The sequence below is a fragment of the Vulpes vulpes genome, chromosome 11 (genome assembly GCF_048418805.1).
Source record: "Vulpes vulpes isolate BD-2025 chromosome 11, VulVul3, whole genome shotgun sequence".
Lineage (NCBI taxonomy): Eukaryota > Metazoa > Chordata > Mammalia > Carnivora > Canidae > Vulpes > Vulpes vulpes.
Genome location: NC_132790.1, coordinates 34,599,858 through 34,626,315, shown reverse-complemented (window position 1 = coordinate 34,626,315; position 26,458 = coordinate 34,599,858). Strand labels below are relative to the sequence as shown.

At 37.9% G+C, this 26,458-nt stretch overlaps 1 protein-coding gene across 47 annotated transcripts in view; it reads left to right on the top strand.

The window, feature by feature from the left end:
• Positions 1–26,458, top strand: part of DLG2 (discs large MAGUK scaffold protein 2) — a 1,531,179-nt gene that overhangs the window by 1,134,090 nt on the left and 370,631 nt on the right. For all 47 annotated transcript variants that reach the window (XM_072726063.1, XM_072726058.1, XM_072726052.1 and 44 more), the window contains one exon: positions 8,165–8,233. In XM_072726063.1, the coding sequence (XP_072582164.1) occupies positions 8,165–8,233 (69 nt within the window). The remainder of the gene's footprint in view (positions 1–8,164; positions 8,234–26,458) is intronic.

Sequence of the window (26,458 nt, the reverse complement as noted above, 5' to 3'; positions counted from 1 at the left end):
AACTGCATATGCTTATTAAGTTTTTATAGATCAGTAAACTTATCCTTGATAGAAGCAATTCTTTTTACACATTCATATTTCATTTTTATAACATTAAATTACATGATTATACAATGAGTATAATATGAATAAAAAGATTTGAGGACAATTACAACTGATTCTTAGAAACATATGAGTCATATGGAAGGAATGAGAATATAATGATTCAATAATTCTGTACATGATTCAGTGCTCTGTACATATGCATTCCACTTGCTGTGAACATTGGTCAGCTTGTCACTGAGGGGTTGGAGAGGACTGGTTAATCTGTAAAGAGATGTTGATTAAGAAAGCTTAATAGTAAAACTTCTGGACTAACAAACTGGAGGAGGATTGGTGATGATTTGCTACAATGCATGATCTTTGTCTTTTATCATAGTTAATAATTTGCATGAAAGTGTAAAAGGCATTTTATCATCTTCAAAGATGATGATACAAAACTACATGAAAAAGTGAAGTTCTGTAATGGCTAAAACATCTTAGATGCTCAATAAATATTTATTGAGCTGAATTGAAGACCTAGTGTTAATTCAAATATAAAACTAGATCAAAATTAATACCATTAAAATTGACAATTAACTATGTTGAATATCCAAAAACCCAATTTACAATTCTGTGCTATATTGATTTCAAATCATTTTATGTCAAAAATATATGAGACATTAGCTTGACCCTAAACTTAACAATATTATTTAAAATTCAAACTTTAAAATTAATGTTATCTTGGGCTCCTCTGGAAGGAGTATGGAATGCAGGTGAGACAAAGTCAGCATCTATTGGAACTCAGCCCTGGTCTGAACATATCTGGATCTCTGAATTCATTTCTAGGTTCTACAATTTAAGTAAAAATAAGAAGAAAAATGGGGTGTCTCGCTGGCTCAGTCTGTAGAGTATGTGACTCTTGATCTTAGGGTTATGGATTCAAGTCCCACACCGGGTGTAGAGATTACTAAAAATAAAATCTTAAGAAAAAAAAAAAGGAAGGAAGGAGGGGGGAGAAGAATGAGGAAGGGAGAGAGGGGCACCTGCTGGCTCAATTGGTTAAGCATCCCACTCTTGATTTCAGCTCAGGTCGTGAGCTCAGGTTTGAGATCAAGTCGTGTGTTAGGCTTTATGCTCAGTGGGGAGTTTGCTTTCTCTCCCCACCCCACCCCCGCTCATGTTTTCTCTCTCTGTAAAATAAATAAATCTTTAAAAAATATAAATAATAAGATGAAAAAAGAAAAACATAAAAGTATATAGAGAAAGATAGCTGGGAATCTTAAAACCATCTAATAATAACCAGAAGTGTTAGGAATGTTTATTAGAAAGAGTAGAAGAGGAAATCCCTGGGTGGCTCAGTGGTTTAGCGCTTGCCTTTGGCCTAGGGCGTGATCCTGGAGTTCCTGGATGGAGTCCTACATCAGACTCCCTGCATGGAGCTTGCTTGTGTCTCTGCCTCTCCTCTCTTTCTCTCTCTCTCTCATAAATAAATAAAATATTTTTAAAATTTTTTTAAAAAGAAAGAGTAGAAGATGCAAGAATATGTTCTTCAGTGGCTACTGTGGATGTATTGGTATTACACCAATAGAAAGAACCTTTCAATAGGTATAGCTGTTCCCCTGTAGATCATATTTCCCACATGTGTAATAGGCACATTAAGCTAAGCTTATATAAAAATCACACTCAATTATATTCCTACTGCCATTGTCCAAATTAAGGCATTTATTAATTTCTTTCTTATGACAATTTCTATTTATCTCCCTGCCTGTAGACTCCTTCTGCTGTTCAGAGTATTTTTAGGTTTATTCTTTTGGATCACAGTTATTGCTGTATTGATCCCAAACTTTGGAAACTCACCACTGCCATCAAGATAAAGTCCAGACCTCTTGACGTGGTATTCATTGTCTCTCTTGACTCACTCCAAGTCAGCTTTCTGACCTTGTTCCTGGCTGTTCTGCTCCCACCAAGCCAAACCCTCAAGGTTTCCAGAGCACAACACATACTTTTGACCCTCCATGATTTTGATCATACTCTTCTAGCTCCTCAGATAGTCTTTTCCCTTTTTTTTAAGATTTTTAAAATGTATTTATTCATTCATAAAAGACAGAGAGAGAGAGAGAGAGAGAGAGAGAGGCAGAGACACAGGCAGAGGGAGAAGCAGGCTCCATGCCGGGAGCCTGATGTGGGACTCGATCTCGGGTCTCCAGGATCACGCTTTGGGCCAAAGGCAGGCGCTAAACCACTAAGCCACCATGGGATCCCCAGTCTTTTCCCTTTTACACCATTTAAAATATGTATACATCCTTCTAGATCCAACTTAGATGGTTTATCTATCAAATATACCCAGAGATTTATTGAAAAACATTATCTATACCAAAGGGCCCAAATGGTTTATTTGATTTTACCAGCTTTATTATCAGGTATTTATTGAGTAGTATACTGTTAAGGAATCAAAGAGCCATCCCAAGCACCTAACATGATACCTGGGTACATAGTAAGTTCCCAATAAACATTAGTTAGACGTAACCAGAGATATAAATAATTATACAAGACAATTCATGTATATGAATTGTACATATATGTATATATACAAATCATGTGTATGTGTATGTATGTATATACATATACATATGAATTGTATATAATTATATAATGAAGCAACAGGAGAGATATCCAGCTTCATGTAGGAAGGTAATGTGTTTTGGTTGTGTTACATTTGAGGTACTGGTTGGATACCCAAGAAGACACATACCCTTCTTTTTAAGGATAATGGCAACTTAATGCATGGATATGAAGACAGGGAAAGTAGAAAAAGAGAAATATTAAGATAGATCAGATAAGTGGTAGATACAGGTACTCAAGAAAATATGAAGAGTTAAAAATGACAAGGACAGATAAAAATTCTTCAGAAATCTGGGTGAAGAATGAAACAATATTGAAAACACATCAGGAGGTATTTTATTTTATTTACTTTTTATTGGAGTTCAGTTTGCCAACATATAGCATATCACCCAGTGCTCATCCCGTCAAGTGCCCCCCTCAGTGCCCGTCACCCGGTCACCCCAACCCCCCGCCCACCTCCCTTTCCACTACCCCTTGTTCGTTTCCTAGAGTTAGGAGTCTCTCGTGTCCTATCATCCTCACTGATATTTCCCACTCTTTTTCTCTCCTTTCCCCTTTAATGCTTTTCACTATTTTTTATATTCCCCAAATGAATGAGACCATACAATGTTTGTCCTTCTCCAATTGACTTATTTCACTCAGCATAATACCCTCCAGTTCTATCCACGTTGAAGCAAATGGTGGGTATTTGTCGTTTCTAATGGCTGAGTAATATTCCATTGTATACATAGACCACATCTTCTTTATCCATTCATCTTTCGATGGACACTGAGGCTCTTTCCACAGTCTGGCTATTGTGCACATTGCTGCTATAAACATTGGGGTGCAGGTGTTCCAGCATTTCACTGCATCTATATCTTTGGGGTAAATCCCCAGCAATACAATTGCTCGGTTGTAGGGCAGTTCTATTTTTAACTCTTTGAGGAACCTCCACACAGTTTATCAGGAGGTATTTTAGTTGGACAGGACTTTACAAGGCATATTAAGTAAGTTTATTATCAGTTTGTTAATAAAATACTCCAAAACCTTTTTGTATTCTCCATAAAATGACATAGCTTTAAAGCTACAACATTTTGGAAAGACAAATTATCCTGTCTCTTATTGCTTTAGGGTTGAAGAAAATTAAAAAGCCATTTATCACCACCATCTAGGTCCTTTTTGTTGCATGTGTAATAAAACAGTTTCAATTCAGATGTTTAACAAAATTTTAATTTCACTCAGCAATAGGATTGCATCTTTTGGTACCATTCAAATGTCATTTTCTTCGGCAATAACCAGAGTCTTTTACTTGGAAAATCAGAGAATTCCTGGAAAAGAGATTCTACTGTTCTCTGGCTCAATTTTATTCAATGTCAGCATGATTTTTAGAAAGGTGATAGGGATGTTACCTCTCTTTAAATCTTAAAAAGTCTTGGTAAGATTTACCTCCACAGTTGCTTGAGTTGCCACGTTAGCCAAGCTGCCTAAGTACAGAGCGGTACCATAGGTTTTCTACCATATGACAGTATTTATCCAGCATCAGTGCTGTAACATGCTGCTGAGCCTTCTCTCCTATTCACCCGCCGTTTACTGTCACTCGAATGCTCATAAATGTCCAGGGCTCACTAATAAAGTGGTGTGAATAGGACAGAGAAGTCCCGCTTTTAAATTGTCTCCATAAAAAAATGATCTTCTAAAGCCACTGACACACAAGTTGAACATATATGGTGAAAATAGTGGTTGCTATTTTATGAAAAACAAAACAAAACTGTTAGTGATTGAGGCACCTGGCTGGCTCAGTGATTGAGTGTCTGCCTTTGGCTCAAGGTGTGATCCTGGGGTCCTGGGATCGAGTCCTGCATCAGGATCCCTGCAAGGAGCCTGCTTCTCTCTCTGCCTGTATCTCTGCCTCTCTCTCTCTCTCTCTCTCTCTGTGTGTGTGTGTGTGTGTGTGTGTGAGTGTCACGAATAAATGAATAAAATCTTTAAAAAACAAAACAAAACTGTCAGTGATATTCAGTGAAATTCAGCATTTCCTAACCAAATGTGTTAGATCCTCTATCTGAACTAATCACAGAGCTTTACTTTCACCTTTCTATAAGGCAGCATGATTTGTCTCAGAGGAACAAGTACTTTAGAGCTAGCAAACATGGGTTCTCCTTTTGCTACCTACTCTAGCTGGGAGACCTTGGTCTTTAATATCCTTCAAAAATGGGCATAATGACTAGCTCTCATGTTGTTACAAAGTTTGAAAGAGACAGGGCATGGGGTCTTAAAGATAGATGGAGCTCAACCTATGGTTTTCATCATTCAAAAAAGCATTTATGAAGCATATTCATTCTGTGGGTCAGCCCTGAGCTGAGAATGTACAAATGGATAAGCCTTAATCCTTGCTGTGATAACATGCATAACTTAGCGGGGGAAAAAATAGGCATATAAATAAATGGTGATGATTCTCAATCCTGGGTGCTATTTTGAATGTGTGGAAAAGATGGAATGGTGCACAAAACAGTATGTCAATTGCCCTGGGGTGGTGAAGGAGGCACATCATAGAATGCTTTACAAAATAGATGTTTCACAGTGTCTAGAAAAATGATAGCAGGAGAATGATGGCCATTTGTTAAGATTGGTTTTTTTTTAATACAAATATATTCTGAGCACTAAGCTCTGCAATGTTAAAAGCTTTAAGTTTTAGCTGTACATTTCTCCCATGATTCTTCTTACTGCAGTTCTCAGAATTCCATCTGGCTGGCCTCAGCCTGAGGAGCTGAAAGGGCCAGGCAGTGGTTACCTATAATTTGTTAGTCATGGTAGAACTAGCAACACACTGTCTGTGTAGCCAATAATATGGAATGCATGGAACCTGCTTGGTCCCAAGGGGAAGATGTTTGGTGTTTTTAAAAATACCAGTTATTATCACCATTTGGTAGCTCCTAATACCCACTGCAAGTATCATCCCCTCAGGTCCTGCTTACACATTACTATCAGGGAAAAATAGAAATTCCCTTGTGTCTGTTGGTCTTTAGTATCAAATAATTCACTATATATGTCTTAGAAGAGTAAAAGAGTAATTACATATTGTAAAAAGCTCTGTCTGTTCAAAATTTACACACTAGAAGAAACTGGCTGACTTTGCATGTGTGGGGTCAAATTCTGTGAGCACTTCAAGGTATCAGCCACATTTAATTTAAATGTCACTAAAACTTTAAGTGGGACGTTACTGGAATAATACAGGGGAGAATAATAAAGTAATTAGTTTAAGGGAGTGATAAGTTAAAAGAGATTACTGAATATTTCTTTGTTTTAATTATATGGGCTGGGCTAATGGTGAGGAAGCTATCAGGAATTCGAGTTACTCATTAATCTTGGTTAGCAAGCATCATTGATCTTTACCCAAAAAGGACTGTTGGTACTTTCTAAACCAGTATAATATATACAGCAAATGAAAGGATTTAATAGTTTAAACAAAAGAAACACAAATAACAAATAAGCAAATAGAAAAAAATGGTTGTTTTCACTAATAAAGAAATACTCATAAATCTGAAGTATCATTTTATATCTATTATCAATTTTTTAAGTTATAATGTTAGTACCCATAAGATTGTGGTGAAATTGATATATATGTATTTTATAGTACTTATATTATTTGAAAATATATTAAATGGAATATATATGTGTGTGTTTTCATTAATTGTATATTTTTACAATATAAAATATATTTTAATTTGATATTGATCACCAAATTTATATTAGACTTGCAAATACACACCTTGTAGCACTGACTATATAACCAAAAGAAGTAATCTGAGTAATTATTCTTATTTAGTGCTAAATATGCTAAAATAGATATTCTGTTTAATCATATTAGTTTATTTAACAAACACTTACGTAGCTTTTGCCATGTAACAGACACTTTTCTAAACATTGTATTCACTGAATCCTTATAACAATCCCAGGAAGAAAACACTGTCCTGATCTCAAAGGTAAGAAATTGATATGCAGAGAGCTGTTGATAACTTGAGCAAGGTCACATTGATCCATGTGGTGGAGCTGGGATTTTAATTCAGGCATCTGGCTATATGGTCCGGCTCCTAAATGCTATGCTGCTTTTCAACTGTCAATCAAAACATGTTCAGGGAACATGCATAGTGCTCAACACAATAAAGGATGCCAGGAAACATAGGGCACAGTCCTTAACTTGAAGAACATTCTCTAGTTTTTAACTATAGTGCCCAATTCTGCTCCTTCAACCTCAGAAAAATATCATCCATGACAACTAAATACTATCCCAGAGAAATACCGCTTCTTGTCCATAATGACTGAAGTTCTGGATGAAAATCTGGAGCCTACAGCTTGGCTCTCTGTGACAGTGTTAGTGTTTTCAGAAGTATGTGCTGAGAAATTGTGGAGCTGTGTGAGGGTGTCTAATGTCTGCAAACATTTGACTCAGGTTTCTCTTTATTCACACATTTGGGTATATATACCTTCATACCCTATATATATGTATGTAACTAACATTACAACTAAGATATTAAATCAATACTACAAACTAAAATTACACACTGAAACACATGTTAGCATACATTTTAACACATAGGAAATCTACAAAGCATTACTTTTTGCTATTGGATTGCTGTTATACATATCTCAGATGAACCTCTATCTCTACTTGAAGAGTATTTTGACATTACAAAACACATTCTTATGAATCTGAAAAATTATGACCATTTGGGGAATGATATAACATGATGATTAAGAATAATGGCTCTAGAATCAGACAGTTTAGATGTTATCTCAAGCACAGGTATTTGCCATCTAACTTTGAATAAATTTCCAAATCTCTCCATACCTTTGTTTCTTCACCTATTAATGGGACAGTGAATACCTCATAGGATTAAGAGAAGTAAACAAATAAACTTAGAAAAGGGATTCAGGAAATATGAGTGCTCACTGAATGATAAGCATTATAATTTTTATTGCAACTGCTTGTCTATAAAATCAGTCTTATTACAATGCAAAATCCAAAATATGGATTTACATTAAATTCTAAGGTTGGTATGCAACCAGAAGCCTCATTTTTCAAGGTTTTGTTTTCACCCAATAGCTGAATTGTTAATTGTATAAGTAAGTGATACAAGTATAAATTATTACGAAATCTTATACTAATTAAATACTTCTCCAGTATTCAAATTCACTGTTTAAAAATTTGTCCTAAGAATGTTCTTCATTTAAAAAGTAATATACTGCATCATAATGAAATTATGAAAATTACCTCTTCCAAATATTTTTCTTTTCATGTGTTTCTGTCATTTCAAGGTACTTTTGAATAAGACATATTGAAATCAAATTATAAGAAAATATTAACCCCTTATCTGGAGAGTACCAGATTTTGGTGGACAATTCTAGTTATCACCAAGGAACATTTCATCTCTACTGTATTTCTTTCAAGATTAGTCCTTTTCTCAACAATAGGACTGATAAGAATATACAAAGACATTTTAAATAAGTGATATGTGTCTGTTTGTTCTTTCTTTTGTTGCAGTCATTCTCAACACAGCACTGCAACCCGCCAGCCTTCAGTGACTCTCCAACGGGCCATCTCCCTGGAAGGGTAAGATATGAATGATATTGAGCCTTCTATTAAACTAAACCTCAGCCTCTTCACCAGGACATAAAGAAATTTTCTTTCTTCCTTCCTTTCCTTTCTTCCTCCCTTCTGTTAGCAAATATCTATAAAGCTTATGTTATATGCCAAGTACTGTGCTAGGTACTCTGTTTAAGATCTCTTCTTTCCCTTTAGAGGGCTCATTGTCTATTAGGAGTGGCAGAAATACAGACACATACTTGCATCCAGTGTAAGAATCACAAAAGAAGTACATGTAAGCAATTAATGAAAGATCCAGGAAGGACACCTGGCTGAGAATGGGCATCAGAGAAGGAGGTGGAAACAGGTCAGGATGGTTTCAGAGAAGACATAATTCTCAAGCTGAGAACTGAAACACCCATGGATATTTACCTGACAGACACTGGAAGGAAGGGTATTCTGAGCAGAAGAAAGGACATGTGCAAAAACATGAACACATGGGCAAGCATGAGGTGTCATAAGGCCACTAAGTGATTCATAGATTGGCCTAGGGGTATGTGAGATGGTGAGCAGGAGATAAGAATGGAGATGCTGGGAGCGTCTGAGTGGCTCAGTAGGTTATGTGTCTAACTCTTGATTTCAGTTCAGGTCATGGTCTCAGGGATGTGAGATCAAGCCCTGTGTCAGGCTCTGTGTTCAGCGGGGAGTCTTTTGTAGATTCTCTGTCTCCCTCTGCCCCTCCCCCTGCTCACACTCTTCTCTTGCTTTCTCCCTCTCTCTAAAATAAATAAATGAATCTTAAAAAAAATAGAATGGAGATGTTAGCTGTGAAGGCTTACATTTAGAGGACTTAGTATTTTGTAGTCTGAATTCCCTAATCAGATAAAAGCTGAAGGGGCTGGGGGTTAATATTTCCCCCGCACTTGTTGTATAATTATAGCTGGTTTAATTGAGAATATTTAATTGATTAATGTATAAAAATTAAATCATTTTACTTCTCCAATATCTGTTACCAACTTTGTTTCAACTCTATTTCTCAATGATGAGTAGGCTTCCTTAATGGCATTTCAATTTAAGTCTCTAACTTTATTATTTGTTAGTCCTTTCTATTTTAAAATGTTATGTTTTATTCATACTTCTGTCCCTCCTTTTAACATACTTAGGGCTTGGGTTCTGCCATAGTGTTCTGGAGTTGACAGGGTTATGGTCTGCTTTCTCTCTCATACTACCTCTCTAGGTGGTCCTTTCTCTTAGATTTCTCCTCTGGTAGTATTGAGGCAAGAAGAAAAAAAAAAAAAAAGGAAACAGGGAGTGGCATTTCTTTACCATTCTACTGTGGCTGTTCCCTTTCCCTTGGTTATCTCTGGTGATGTAGCCTGAATGGATGGATAACCAAACATGCACCAATGATGTTAGGAAACTCTCACAGCTCCTCTAGACAAGTGGTCCCCTGGGAGACTCAGCTGTTTCTCCCACAGAACCCTTAGCAATAGCACACTATGCCTTGCCATTCACTCACCACTGCCTGAACCACAGCAATCCCTCCCATCCCCAGAATCCCCATTTCTCATCTCTCCTCAGCAGCTTCACACCAGAGGCTTGCAGGCTGAGCAGCAGCCATCTTTCTTCCCCCTTACGTGGAGCTTACCAAACACAGTCCTTACCTCTTTTCTCCTTGGCTGACCTTCTTGTCTTCTCTCCCCATGGTTCTTTTCTAACCTGAGTAGCAACAGGGCAAGGCAGCAAACTCCATGGCTAAATGGACACCCACCTAGGGGAGAGATGTTAGTCTTTGCTTTGTGGAAGAGCATAAATATCATAAATACTTTTCATGCAGTTCCCTTTCTTGTCCTCAGCTAAGGAAAACCCTTGCATGTCCTGCAAACCATAAGAAAGTGAGCAAAAACAATGTGGCTTCTCCACGGGCCCTGCATTCCCCCCAAAAGGACTCGTCCTTCCCCTGGTAGCCCTCCTCCTCCATTTGTGATGGTAAAGGACATCAAACCACTTTAGTTCCTCTAGTAAACAAACAAAAACAGAGAGATAGAAGCAATAGGCTAAATATGAATTTAGCTCTGGAGAATTAAGTAACTTTTTCCTCAACAAGACAGTATCTTCATCGTAACATTTGTCCATTAAAAAAAAAAAGGCATCGCAAGTTCTCAATCAGTATTTCACAGCATTTGGTTCTGTAGTAATATTTCAGGTGGTCTAGATTCTAAATTGTAGTTAGACTCCCTGAGTTTAAATCTGGGCTCAGGAACTTACTAGCCGTGTGACAGGAAGTTGCTCCTTTTTTGTGTGTGTTTTTTTTCTCTTTTTTGCTTTTATATGCCTCAATTTCATCATCTGTAAAATGTACATACTTAATATTTCCTTACAGAGTTTTTTTCTCAAGAATTAAAGTTATATTATTTTTTATAATAGCATTGGCATTATATGTGTTTACTATAATATAGTAAAATGTTCATTGCTGTTGTTATACATAACATACACTTAATTTATCAGGTAGTAGAGTTTTATGTTCATATTTTTTAAAGATTTAATCATTTATTTATTTATTCATGAGAGACACAGAGAGAGAGAGAGGCAGAGACACAGGCAGAGGGAGAAGCAGGTTCCATGCAGGGAGCCCCATATGGGCCTCGATCCTGGGACTCTGGGATCACGCCCTGAGCCAAAGGCAGATGCTCAACTGCTGAGCTACTCAGACATCCCTTTACCTTCATGTTAAATAAGGATTCATTAAAACAGGGATTAGTGTCATTACTGTACTTTGGAGAGACATATTCGTATATACAAAGGTAATAATCATTTGTGGAAGCAATCCAAATCATTGAGTTTGCTTCATTGCTGAGTTTTTATATGTGAAAGTATTTTAATTTCAAAGATTATACTTAAATACTCATTAAACACAATAAAGAATAGTGTCAGTCTTTTCTATTTATCAGTTTACCCTCAGCTCCAAAGGGAATAATATAGGACCAGAATAAGAAATGCTCTCACATTTCTGGGATATATATCTCAGAACATTTAAGACAAAGACGCTACTACATAAACACAAGAGGAAATAGTCTCCCCAACCTGTGAACATTCTCCAGTTGCACTTGAGAATGCACATCAGTGGGCACCTGCAGTGCAAGTGTGTGTGGCCTTGTGACTGCACCATCCATACCACCCCTGCCGTTTCCTCTTTCTGGAAAGTGCCATAGTTTAGAAAAAAATATTCCATAAAACTTACTCATTACATTCTCCAAAGCACTGTGATCAGTTTTGAATTCTGCATGTTAAATCGGACATGTGGACTGGGCAAGGAAAGAACATCCAGAGGTAACAATGGAATGGGACAGCATTCTATCAAGAAAACATTGACAGGGTTAGGATTCTATAATATGAAGAAAGGAGCTCATCATTAATGATGAGATTACATTCAAAATGTGCAACTTGTTGGCAATAAAAATAGTTCAAATTCGTAGATGTTCCATCAAGGGAAGAGAAAAGAAACTAACATTTATCAAGTGGTTATTAGGTACCTGGTGTGTTCTCATTCTCTTTCTCTCTCCTTATCCATCTATCTATCTTCTCTAATTTTATTTCTAAAATAGTTATATGAAATAGGCATCCATTTTTCTCAATCTTGATTCTCAGAGAGGTTAATTAATTTTCCCAAGGACCCCTACCAAGAAAGTAGCACAGTTTGGATTTGAAATCAAATTAAACTCTGCTGTAAAATAGTACAGCATGAAAAGGCTTTATTGAATGGAGAGCACTGGTCACACCACTCATAAACTGCATCAGGATAGGTTGGATAGAGTGAAGAACTTCCTGGGACTTCCATTTTAAAAATGATAAAGAACTAGAACTGACTGTAGGAATCATTAAACAGTGATAATAACCCACCATCTGGCGTGGATTTAGAAATCCATGTACCTGGTAGGTAACTGAGGTATTTATGGTAGATGTAAGAGTATGGGGACTGAGCTGTCCACTGGTCTCTACTTCACCTTTCTTGTTCCTTACGAAGACTTCACTTAGCACACAGAATGGCCGTTATTCCACATAGTTATCATGAACATAGAGAAGATTTCCTCCAACTAGTCTAAATAATGGCATTTTCTTCTAAAGCTATTTCCAAATCTTTTCTTCCTACTCACAGAACCTTATTAGCAGTTTCCCAATAAATATTTTTTTAGTCTTTTGCATTGTTTTCCACTTAAGTGCAATGACCTCTGTGATAATCACAATCACCAATTCTAATTCTGTGCTGAGAACAAAATACAAGAGTGACTCCTTTTCTAAAATCAAAAATGGTATTCTCAGCTATGCTCCATTGTTTTAACAGATATAAAGCATTTTGTCTTATACTTAGCAAATCATGCACTATGAAAAATATTGTGTTCCCAGCAGTCATGGAAGAAAACTGACTCTGAAATCAAAGAATTGGTTTTGAATCCTGGCCCCTCTGCCATCTGTTGTTAATCTTAAACAGGATCTCCCCCTCTGTAAGCATGAGTTTCCGCCTTAGCCAGGAAGGAGGATAGCACAAGACTCACTAGCTTTCTGCAGAAGTAGCAGGTACATATTAGACCCTCAGTACCTTCTAGCAGAATATATACTTAGTCTAAGTGTTCTGAGAAAATAAAACTTTTATAGCCTAAATTAGTTTGAAGACCCACATTGGAGACCCTCATTGAACACTTGCCATTATGTATGTATGTATATGTGTGTATATGTGTATAATTTTATTTATATAGATATAAAACATTTCTGTATATAAAATAAAATACTGGAGGTAGAAATAATTTTGCATTGCTGGAATGTTTAGAAGGGGATACCTCAGTAATTCTCTACAAGGCTCAAAACACTAAATTTGATGCTATGCTAAGTGTGCCCAGCTGGTCAACAGAGAAATAATGTGTCATACAATCATTGTTACTGAGCACATAGTGGGAAAGTCATTTTTCACTCTGTGTAGGCCAATGGGTCTTTAGCAGGATTCCCATTAAGGTGTTATACCACTGAGTGGAGGCAATCAGCTGAAATTGGAAATTTCATTATCTCAAAACTTCCCTTCCTAATGCTCTCATGAAAAGCAACTACTTAGGATATTTTTCAAATGAATGTACTTTAAAAGTCTTTATGTTTATATATTTTTCATCTAGCTGCTATTTACTTGACAGGAAATAAGTGGGAATATTTCAGATTTCCAGTTAATTTGATCCATGAAGACAACAAAACTGTCTAATTAAGCCTCCACCTAGAGTTACTGCTGTTTTTTAAATCGATATCTGAATCATCTTTAACTACGCCAGGCATAAGGAAGCAGAATAACATCCCCATTCATGGTGTGATCTCCTTGCTTCCGGTTTAAGTTGACAGATACAGCCCACCACACCTTCATCTCTTCTTCCTCCTGGGACCCCATTAAAAGGACACTAGAAGAATAAAGAAGGGACAGTCCTGTAATGGTAAAGGAAGTAGAAGAAGCATCAAAGGCCAAAAGATTCCATCACACTCTGGATGACAGAAAACAGATGGATAAACAGAACAAAGCAGTCCCAGCCTTAGATCACCTGCGGAGGCAGAGCTCTCATATTCTGCGTAAATGCCATCTCCTAGAGTTCTGTTTCCAGGGACACCACCCACAAAAAGGCCCACCACAGTGCAGCAGCGTTACATGCAGGAGCTCAGGAGGTGGCAGGACTGCCTCGCAGAGCCCAGGAAATTCAGAGACTTCAGAATAGTGACAACAGATGGAACTGAGAGCAGAGTCTGAGAATAGGACAGAGGATGCCCCCACTCAGCAAGCACACGCCTGACACAGAACAGCTGCCAGGCAAGGACCCACCACCAGTCAGAAAATGAAGGCCCTTCTCTACAGAAACAGGGTTTCTTCTGAGGAGCCTAGCTAAACTAGTTTGCATGTTGCCCACACAGCGAGCCCCTCATGGTGTGCCAGTTAGGGGGACAGTTTCCAGGTTTGCTTACCTAACCTGAAGCCTGTCGTTGAAAAAGCCTTGCCCCCCTTATCTGAAGCATCTCCTACAGCCTTTCTGCTATTTTGTCATTGAATATGAACAGCCAACCATAAGTTACCAAATAACAAAACCCATAAAATGACATAAACAAGATTAAAACTCACATGCACAGAGAAAAAAAACAGTAAACTTATGAAAATAGAAGTAATTCTGGGAACAAAATAGAAATTAAAGGCTCTCTTATAATCATGTTTTTAACAATATAGAGGTCACCACTAGAATTAGAAGCAAAATGGTTAAAAATGATTGCTTCTGGGGAAGGATAATACAAACTGAACTTTGAGGAATATATTTGGAACCAGACAGAGGTTTAAAAAAAAAAAAAAAAGGAAATCATGTGCAAAAACCTAAAATGCTTGGGTAACACTGCAAAGAGGAAATCTCTTCAGCTAATAACCCACCATCTGGAGTGGAGTTGGAGATCCATGTACATGGTAGGTAACTGAGGTATTTATGGTAGATGTGAGAATATGCATCCTTTCATCCACTAGAAGGCATGTGCTTTGTTTTATCTTACCTTAGGAGATCATTTAAGCACCACCATAGAAGCAGATTTCTAGCCTGGATGGCTCAGTGGGTGAGCATCTGCCTTTGGCTCAGGGAGGACATGATCCTGGGGGTCCAGGATTGAGTCCCACATCGGGCTCCTTGCAGGGAGCCTGCTTCTCTCTCTGCCTATGTCTCCGCTTCTCTGTGTGTCTCTCATGAATAAATAAAATTGAAAAACAAAAAAGCAGATTTCTCCTAACTGGCATTTTCACCCCAGTAACATAGCTGCCCTGGAAGTTGTTCACCACTCCCTACAAGTAGCACTTAACAAGAAACTAAACTACTATCTTCAGTGATATTATACAAGGAATTCTTTACGTGGATGGTTTGTCCTATTGACCCTAACTAAATATCTCTCTCAAATAGAAAAGTCTACACAAGTATCCCAAAAGATAATCAAAAAGCAGTTGTTTCTGTAAACAAACATATCTAGGGGAAAACCCATCTTCTCAGGTTAACTATTCTGTGTTGGTATCATTGTCATTCTTTCTTAGAAGGACAGGCCTGTCTAGATAGGAATAGCCATGAACCTCTGTTTGACACAAGAGACCCCTTCTCTATACTCTAAGATCTCTGGGCTCTTAAAACCATGGCACCACTGGGGCCAGGGAGCCTCTGATGTTCCCATATAGGGCCTGAAATGGTGTGCTTTCCAAGGAAACAGAACTCTGGGAACAGAACCTTGGCTGGAATCATTGGCTGTCTTGTTCTCTTCCCAACTCATTTTGCCTTGATGGGAAAAACTTTTTTATAGCTAATGTGCTGCAGATTTTTCAAGATGATGTTGACTTAAAATAGTCTTCTTAGCCTAAGTGCCTAGAAATTCAGTTTCAAAACACACGGTCACTATAGAAAGTGCAAGCATTATTGACCTTTTCTCAGATCAGGAAATCTGTGTTCTAGCTTCAAGTTTGCCACTTCTTACTATGTGATTTTGAGCAGACCCAGTTACCTCATATGCAAAGCATAAGGTTGAGTTAAATAATCAATGTCTTAGATTCCTTACAACTCTAACATTGTATAGTTCAATGAGTTTTGGTGAAGAAAAGTTTGGCTTCTGAAATTCTAGGGATATTTCAAAATGTGAAGCATAAAGGACCATTGGGCTCTAAACAGCTGGCCTTTAAGGGCAGTGGTTTGGGTCATCTCTACACTCACAGACCCAGCCATCCTTCAGGATTCATAATCAGTTTGAATATTCAACTTCTTTCCTTACCCTGAAGTCTGTCCAATACATTTCCTTACCCTGATCCTCAAAAGCAGTGCTAAGCGGTGTTTCCCAGAGTAACTGACCAAGGCCTAGTATGCTGAACTGCTTTCAAACTTGAAAGAGAAGCTTTATTCAGGTCATGAGTTGCTAGAGTCACTGGTCAAAAATATGAACCTTTGTTAACCACAGAAATATAAATAACCTCACCAAAATAGGGGGTGAAGTTGCATTAAGTGGAGAGGATTTTTGTGTATCTCTAGGATGTATATAGTTATTGCTCTCTTCTTTAATTTGCTCTCCTCCTAGCTAAAGAGTTTATTTAGGGAGAATGTAGGAAAATTAAAAAGACAAGCAACTAGGTGATTTTTAGAAATGCTTAGAAAAAATCAAATCCCTCCTGTCTCTCCCCAAAACATGTTTGCTTATTATTTATAGTGCAGTAGACAGTCTAGCCTCTTGGGTAAGAAAGCTCTAGGTGAGAGTCCCAGCCTTTCTTTTGTTGCTAGGTCCCCTACTGGGGGAAGGAAGGAAGTTTACAGACTCCTCCTCTCATCTCCAGAGGGAAGAGGGACCTTCAGAGCTTAAACCTCAGAGGACACATTAAGATTCATTCAGAACAGCAGATAATTCCAGAACATGTTTCTGTAGTTCACACCATGCATATGCTTTTCATTCCTCCTCAAGTTCCTGCAATTTCCACCTCTGCTCCTAGTGGCGCTATCAGCTATTTTCCTTAGCTCCACTTCCACGGCCTTACTGCTTCTTGTTTTCATTTTCTACTTATTAAGTAAGAAAAACATCCTTCCCTTGGCCTTGTAATCTTTCTTCCTTACATGTATAGAGTTGAAAGTATAAAAGGTGTCATCACAGCAAACTTTAAGGATTGCCAAAAATTTATCAGTGTTGAAAACATGCTGAGACTGCAGAGAACTAGGGCATATTTAAGTGCTGCCAATTCATGGGATCCTAATTCTCTCCCAGGACCTGGGTTTCTGACGCCATCTACTGTTGAAATGACAACTGTGGAAAAAAAACAAAACTAAAACCAAAAAAATGTCCACTTTCTTGTATACAACAGATAGAAGTTTTCAGATTTGGCATATCAAGTAAAATACCAGCATAGATTCTGGGAGTTGACAAGGAGAAGCTAGATTTACATTCTTTCAGCTAAAGACTTTTATAAACATTAGCCACCATTATTATCATTATTCCATCAGAGAAAAACTTCCTTAAAACAGTAAAATAGAAAAGACATAATGAAGGGGCACCTGAGTGGCTCAGATGGTTAAGTATCCATGTCTTGGTTTCACCTCAGGTCATGATCTGAGGGTCCTGGGATCACACCCCACATCGGGCTCTACACTCCAGAGTCTGCTTGGGATCCTCTCTCCCTCTCCCTCTGCTCCTCCCAACCACAGCACATGCTTGCACATGCTCTCTCTCTCTCTCTTAAGTAAATAAATCTTTTTTTTTTTTTTAAAAAAAAGGAAAGACATAAAATAAAGAATATATAGCATTCTATCATAAAAGCAGGCCATTTGGAGACAATGACAGCAAAGTCCAAACAGGATATTTTCTGTATTCAAGTGCTTAAAATATAACATTAAATATTACCTATTTAATAGCAGCTGATATAAATGCTTTATGTGGATCTCATCTAATTCTGACAACAATTATTATTATTGTTTATGGGCACATTATCCCGCTTTATGGATGGGGACAATGAAGCTTAGAGAAGTTAAAGGTGCTACCCGAGGTCACACAGGTAATAAGTGGCAGAATTGGGATTTAAAGCCACATTTTTAAATCACCGCCTTTTCCTGCCCTCTCAGAATTATATGTGTTTTGTTATTACAAACTGGCTGATTTGGAGGCCCAAGTAAGATGTTGCAATACGATATGGAACTCCCTGTGATGCCTGAGGTTTTGGAGGTTTCTGTCATTATACAGATTGTCAAAAATTCAGTTTTCATATAAGAACATTAACAAAAAATAGCACAAGCCCCTCACTGTGATTTCACTTATCTTGAAATGTGCTGAATTAGAAGTGGAGGAACCCTATTCCCATACTGTTGGCATCATCTGTTCTACCCAGCAGGACCAGGAAGAAAGCCAGGAGTGACAGGTCAGGAGTCTGGTTATCAAGAGCTGCTGGGCTATTCCGTTCGGTGGCCTTGCACATAAAGGATGTTCATTGCCAGGCAGCTGGAATTTATCTTAGAAGGATGCCACAGAATCCACTGGGGAATTTGGTTTGTTGGGGTTTTTTTATATATATAAATAATTCTTATTTTCTGTGCATAGTTCAATGCCAAGATGGTTACTTACCCCTGCATGTCTTCTTTGGAAACCTTTTTAGTTTTTAAAAAAGCGTTTTAATAAAGGACTCAAAGTAAGTTGTAAATAAACTTCTTCATTATTATTATTATTATTATTATTATTATTATTATATAATTAAACGTACAGAAAATAGTATGCTGCCAAATATCCAACTAGAATATTGCCCCTCTTCATCAATACTCTTAATTATTAATGCTAATGATAGTAGGATCACTCATGATGTTGATTGAGATAGCATTAAAGAGCTAAAGAGCTAGTTAACCTACTGAATGAACCAAGGAGGAATTTTTTAAAAAGCACCCAGTCATAGGTTTGTCAAGCTAGTAAAACTGCATACAGGAAACCTACTCTATGACAGGATTTAGCTGCCTAAACTTGCAGAAAGACTTCTCAATCACAAATCTCCTAGTTGTAATCCTGGCACCACCTTATATTTGTACCATTATCCTTCTTTGAAAACTACCCTTTTACTTTATCTTTCTCATATTAAAGCTACTCTTAGTGACTTGCATGGATTTGTGCCCAATCAATAAAGTTAATTGGGAATATAATGATGAGCCATGCAGACACTACCTCGTCCTCAGTCTGACAGGGAGAAGCAGATATTAATCAAATAATAACCCAAACAAATGTAACTCTGTGACTATGTCAGGTACTATGAAAAAGTGGCCTGTGATACCTGGAGTGCCTGTAATAGGTGATCTGCAGTAGGGGACCGGGAGGTTAGGAAGGTCATGAAGGCTCTCATATGAACAATGAGTAGGCTTTAATTAGGCAAAGAGAAAGTGTCATCTTTAATGGCTGCACAAGCAGTGATTACAAATCTGTCTGGATGTATTTCTGAACTGAGCACTGACTAGAACAACATGAAGTCAGTAGAGCTTGCCATTTAGAAATTTATAATGAGGAGGCTGACTCATGGTTGACTTCCTCCTCCAGAGAGGCCATCTGATGGAGATTTCCAGTTGCTTTATCAGAACTGTATGGTCTGCAGAGATGTGATTTTCTGAATCTCATCTGTGATGATTCTGCTATTCCATTGGTTTTTGTTTGATGTGTTTGTTTATCTGTCTGTGTGCCAAAATTTTGAGATCCTCCCTTGCCACCACTTCCTCCTCTGCTTCTCTTCTTCTACCTCCTTTCCTTGGCCTCTCTCACTCTATTTTTCCTTCTCTCTTCCCTCTTTTCCATAATCTATCCCCTCTTCCTCCTTTTCTTTTGATTCTACATTCATTTCTTTTTATTTTTTTTGGATCCTCTCTTCTTTTGCTATTCACCCTGAAAATACTAGGCTTATGTTTGTACAGTGTATTATAATTTACAAAGAAATCTCATGGACATTATTCTATTTGACCCAATAACAATATCATAAGAGAGTCTGGGTAAGCATCATTTATTCTGTTTGCAGATGTGTCACAAGGTAGGTGACTTCCTCAAAATTGTGTGTCTGGGAAGGGGAGGAACTTTGACTACAAACCAGATGCATATCACCCAGCCTCACACTGTCATCATTAGACCATCCTACCTCAACACAAATGTCAAAGGCATCCCAACCACATTTTTTAGTCATATTGACAGAGGAGATCCTTCATTGTCCTGTCTTTATTATTCACAAAAATGAGTCTAGACAGAAATTGTGGTCAGAGCGGTTTTTTGGTTGCTCATCCATCACATGAGTAGGAACAGCCTCAGTCTCATCTGATGAATTTTTACTGGACATTGCATTCGACCATGAATTGAACCCGTTGTAAAGAATGATTTCCATTATATTTTTTTACTTTGCCTGGCTGTGACCTGGGAGGTGGCATGGCGATGGAAAGCAGGGAATGAAAATGATTGCTTTGAGTCTTATTTATCACCTTTCATTAGACTACTCATCTTGAAACATCCATCTTTATATGTCCAACTGAATCTGGTATTTTTCTCTGTGTATATTGCTAATGCCTCAGAGACTCTCAAATTCCATTAGGATTCTTGTTTACTTCCTCTTCTTGGCCAATTATAAAGAGTTTAAAGAAAGAGCACATCCATATCCTACGCCACAGGCCAGATGCCCCTCTATTACCAGAAAAGAAGCCAGTGGTCTTTCTCTTTTATTTAATCTCTCTGCTGATTTCGAGTCCTGGAAATGTTTACCCTACTGAAGTATACTTTTAAGATGTCAGCCAGCAGCCTTTACTATAGATGGCTCACAGTTAGTAAAGCTCCTGCTGGCTACATGAAAAGTCAGACTGTTCAGGGACAGTTATACAGGAGACAACCATCACCCATCCATTCATTCAATCAATCATTGAGTTGATTGATTCACCTTTCATTCATCCTTTCATTCAACTAAGGCACTGTAGTGAGGCATTTAAAATAATCCATAAGAAAAAGGTCCAATTCCTGCTCTTAAGGACCACACAGTCTAGTGGAGCTGATTCTTAAGGGCCACACAGTCTAGTGGAGCTGATACAATGTTGAAAATCGTGATAATTTGCTGAGCTTGTATCTTTGTAGTTTCAGAATAAAAAAACAAGCAGCTGACGAAGGGAAAGTAGGAACGCTTGTTTGGGTATGGTTTCAGTCATTTTTATCAAGGGATTACCAAACCCAAAGGGAAAAGTTACCCTCTTCAGACTGAAAAAGTCCCATGCTTATGTGGGCTGGTATCAAGAGTTGGGAATTTTTATTTTAAGCACAGGTCTATAAAAACTACACGGGAGTGTAGAAGGGAGCCATGCTTTTCACAGCCTATTCATTTTGCAAATGGAGAAGTCTTCTGTGGTTAAGCATTAATTATGTACATTGATGGGAAATCTCATTTCAGTATCAATTTGCATGATATTTGAATATGTATACATTGCACCCCTGAAATGCTTGCTTGTCCTCAATTTCCTCTCCTTGGTATAGCAGCCTGGTGTAATTTAAAGAACATGGCCTTTGATTTATCTCTACTTTAATTAAATACTGGCTCTTACTAGCTCTATCAACTTGAGCTGTTGCTGAACCTGAGGCTATTTCTTTAACCTGTAAAGTAAAAATTAATAGCTACTTCATAAGGTTGTTTTGAGAATTTATTTTTTTTAAATATGTAAACATCTTAGCACAGTTCTTATCAACTACTCGGTACTAAGTAGGAGTTAGTTCTCTCTTTTCTCTCTCCCTATATCCCATCTTCCCCTTTCTTTCTGATGTGCTAGAACTTCTATTTAGAAGGAGATACCCTACATCTTAACACCCTTCTAGATCCAAAGAAAAGCATTTATGAATGTCAGGTTTCCAAAAAGTATAGCAGTTGAGAAAAGAATATTTTAGGGCAAAATGTCACCACATCCCACCTCCTTATTTTACACATGATAGAATAAGTCCAGGTCTGATGCATATGTGTACTAGTTCACATACATGCACACACATCTGTTCTTCCCATAAACCTGAGTCTCCAATGGTTTCCACTACATTCAGTGGGTTTATAGACAACTAATACATATCCCCAGGATCCCTTCTTGATTACCTATATAACGGATCAAAGCTCAGCCAGACAACTTAATGCCTAGAGTTTTCTCCTTGTTTTATGTAGAAGTTTCTCTCCTCTACTAGGCTTAAAACCCCTAGGTTTTAAGGTTACTTCTAGGTCCCATCTTATTACATAATTATGAAGTAGTCTCCCAAACACAGACTGTGTTTAACAAATAAATATTTGTTAAATTTCCTTCTACAATGACCTGAGGAATAGGGAATTCACTCTCCCTGAGTGACTGTTTTTCTCCACTTCCAATCCTTATTTTACTAGAAGAGAGAAGCCAACTGATCACTGTGCTTTTTCTCTCTGTGTCGTTGTATATGAAAGTGGAAGCAGCAAAGGCTTTTGTAGACAATCAGAAGTATGAATGCTGCCACCACCACTCTTAATTGGTCAATATTAGACAAGAAACAACCTTTCCAAACCTGTTTTTTATCTTCAAATGAAGAAACTAATACCTGACTTTAAGGGGACACCATAAGGATTAAATAGTTTAGCTCTTAATAAATGTTGGTGATTAAAATTAAATCTCATCTCACTAACCAAAATACAAACTTATATTACAATATGAAAAAGGCCAAGGCTGATGGTAGTGGTTTCACCCCCTCTTACCAAATTTATTGGGTAATTCTTAGTGTATTTAAGTGGGTTGAATGTGCTACAGTTTACAAAGCTATAGGAGTGCAAGATCACTATCTATATGTCTATCTATTTAACTAACTAAACTCTATATCAACACTTTTCACCCTTGGCATGAAAGAACCATGGCTGTCAAAAGTCAAGCCTTGTGAGTTTGTGGGGAATGACCTTGCAATATTCTCCTAGTTTTAATTTATTTGGGGGACATCAACAATTTGAGGGGAAAAAGTTAACATGAGAATTAAAGTTGCCAAGTATCTAAGATATTACCATGTCCAGCTGGTGCTTTCCATATGGGGAAACTCTGAGTCCAGAGACAGGCAGAAGATTTTCCAAGGCTACATCAAAGTCAAGACCAGAATTCATGCTCCTAATATCCTGGCCACTCCTCTCTTTTCAGAGGAAAATAAGGATGAACAAGGGTCTTCCTTTGGTTATTTTTTTTTCTCACTTCTTCATGCCTTCTCAGTATTTATCCTTCATTTGAGACTTAGATAAGGTACATTGAACTTTATAGAAATGTGTGACTTTGGTGCTAACATGTAAGGATTATAGCTTAAGTGACACATCCAAACATCAAGAAACCCAGATCAAATTGAGCTGTGTTTGTGGCACCATCGTGGATCATATGTAGGATTCGTGAGTGAAGCAATATCCTATGGTTGATGCAGACATACCAGGATGAAGGAGACAGACTCAGCTAGAGCTTTTTGTTTTGTTTTGTGTCATTGTTGTTTTATTCATTTTTATAGTGCTTCTTTTGCCTAGAGAGGGACTGATTATTGGGAAATAGGAGTGATTTTAGGGGAAAAATGTGAGAAAAGATGACCCTATGACATATCTGTGAAGCCATTTCTTATCTGACAGTAAGAATTTCTTTCATGTAACTTTTAATATCAAGGCAGGCATGGTAAGAATTCTGGATTGGCCTTATGTAGAAAAGAACTTACACCCTGCAAATGGATGCATGCGGTGTTTTTGGTGCCCATTTCCACTCCTCCTAGACCAAATCCTCTCATCCCTTTGCTACCCTCCCTTTGTTTTTAGTTCCCAGTGTTACAGTTTGTTTGTTTGTTTGTTTGTTTGTTTGTTTGTTTGTTAATCAAAACCAGCTTCTTAGGATCATCTCACTTGCACTGCGACATAGGTGTCTGCTAGGTTCTCATTGCACAATCATGTATTGAGCATGTTCCTTGCACCAGATATTTTACCAGGTATTGCGGACACAAGAACAGATGAAAGGAAGTTCATATTTATTAGATACTTTCTAGATGTCAGACACTAACTCACAAAGTGAATATTGACACTCCAGAATGCCAGAGTCAAGCAGAAAAAGAAACATACAATAAATTATCATTAAAGAAGATTACAATCTTTCCTTACTGATTTATAATTGCCAGTTTATTCTGACCTACCACTATATTGTCAATTCCTGGGAGGCAGAAACTATCTGCTTTATGGTTATAATCCTACCCCTAGTGGAGCTCCCCTATAGCATAGTGGTCTTTCAACAGATAATTGTTAAATGGATATGGAGATAAAGCATGATGATTAGGACAGTCTATGTAGAAGTCCAATGCACTGCAATTCTGTAGGAGGCAGTATTAGACCTGAGGAAAGCAGAGGTTTTAAGTCATGAAGAAAAAGATAGAGCTTCCATGCATACGGAAAGAAGGAGGCAGATAGCTGCAGGCAGAAAGGACTATACGTGCAAAGACCAAAGAAGAGAAGGAGTCAGGTGTTTGAGGAAAAGCTGTTTCAAAGAAAATCAAAGGGTAATGATGTGATTTAAATTTAGAGTATTTTTGAGAGTGTGCCAGGAGGTGAGGTTACAAATATTTGTTCAAGGAAGAAAATGTTGATGGTTCTTTTAAAATCACTTGTATTAATGTCAATGTCCACATTTGGCTTTCAGATTTCATCATGGCTAAAGGAGTTAGTTAATGAATGACTTTAAGAATGTCATACCAAGAAGGTTTTCAACCAGTCTCTACTTCTAAGCACAGGTGTCTAGGAAGAAATAGATTGGTAAAAGAAATGAAATTTCTTGATTGAAAAATCCAGAACATAAAAGCAATGATCTTCCATTTCTTTTCCTGATGAGGAAAAAAAAAAAAAGGAATCAGAGAACCCATCAGGGCTCAACTCATGGTTATATAAAACTTTCCCTGGAATTAGCAGAAAACAGAACTTGTAGCACGAAAAAGCTATAGAGACATTTGTACAAGCCAACATCTGCAATAAGCACAGAAAAGAGAACAGCTGAATGCTTCTTTTAAGAGAAGTTTTTTTAAGATTTATTTGAGAGAGAGAGCACAAGCAGGGGGAGAGGCAGAGGGAGAGGGAGAAGCAGACTCCCTGCTGACCAGGGAGCCCAACGTGGGGAAGCATCCCAGGACCCTGGGACCAGGACCTGAGGGCAGATGCTTAACAAACTGAGCCACCCAGGGACCCCTAAGAGAAGACTTTTGAAGGGTCCAACTACAGCTAATGGTTAGTGAAGTGTTTATATTTCCTTACATATTATTTTTGAAAAGGAATTTCACTAGTAATTAATGATGCTCATGTTAGTGTTTTCACCTGTTTTTTCTATAGAAGTTCTTACACAGATATCTTCAGTACAGAGAAACTTTTGAAGTTCTGTGAATGAGGTTTATGGGAGGCCTTGTCATTTGAATTCCCAGGTCACTGTCCAGGTATCTGCTGATAGCTACTAATATTATTAGCCTTTTACTTCAAATACATTTTCTTTTTTTTTAAGATTTATTTATTTATTCATGAGAGACACGATAAAGAGAGGCAGAGACACAGGCAGAGGGAGAAGCAGACTCCTCACAGGGAGCCCAATGCAGGACTCGATCCCGGATCCCAGGATCCCACCCTGAGCCAAAGGTAGACAGACGCTCAACCACTAAGCCACCCAGGCATCCCTCAAATCCATTTTCTAAAGTGACAGCAGCCATGAGGGTTGGATCAACCTCAGTGATCCCCTTGCCCCCCTCAACAGGTTGTGATCATTTCAGTTTCGTGTTTTGGTTCATGGAGTTACTAGCAGAGTATATTAGCTTCATAGAGCTGTTATAACAGATTACCACAAACTGAGTGGATTAAAACAGTAGAAACTTATTGTCTCTCAATTCCGGAGGCTAGAAGTCTGAAATTATGGTGTTGGCAAAGCTATGCTTCCACTAGATCATATAGGGGAATCCTTCCTTGCCCCTTTCCTAGCTTCTGGTGGTTTGCTGGCAATGTTGGGTGTTCCTTGGTTTATAGTTCACACATAACTCCTATCTCTGCTCCCATCTTTACGTAGTATTTTCCCTGTGTGTCCCTGTGTCTTCACATGGCTGTCTTTTTATCAGAAGACCAGTCAGCCTGGGGAAATGGCCTACCCTACTCCAATATGACCTCATCTTAACTAATACCCATGCAACCACTCTCTTTCCAAATAATGTCACGTTCTGAGGTCTAGCAGGATTTTAACATCTTTTAGAGGAGGGGGCACAATTCAGTGATAATACAAAGTGTAAACCTCTCAAGGACAGAGACTGTGTCTTTGGTAGTTTTGTGAGTCCAAGGTCCAGCTAGTGTCTGGGCCACTGGAAATGTTTGTTAAATGAATGAAGGGATGTGCAAATACTCTATTCTCCTACAAACTGAGAACTGAGTCTCTGTGTACCCTCTCCAAGAGCATCTTCCCGGTCTGGCCTCTGCCTCTTCTTCAGCCCTGCTAGAATTCTATGTTCTAGTCCAGCAAAAATAGTTGCTTTTCTCCAAACTACATATTATGTCACTTTCTTCATTTATAGTTTCCCTTATGGCTCCTACTCCCCATATCTCTGTGTCAAATCAGGGCTCTCCATTTGTTGTAAAACTTACCCCAATTTGCAGTTGAATTAATGATATTATAATTAGTTGTTTTTATATACTTCCCTGTCCCACTAAAATAAGAGCCTTCCTCATCACTCCCTTTT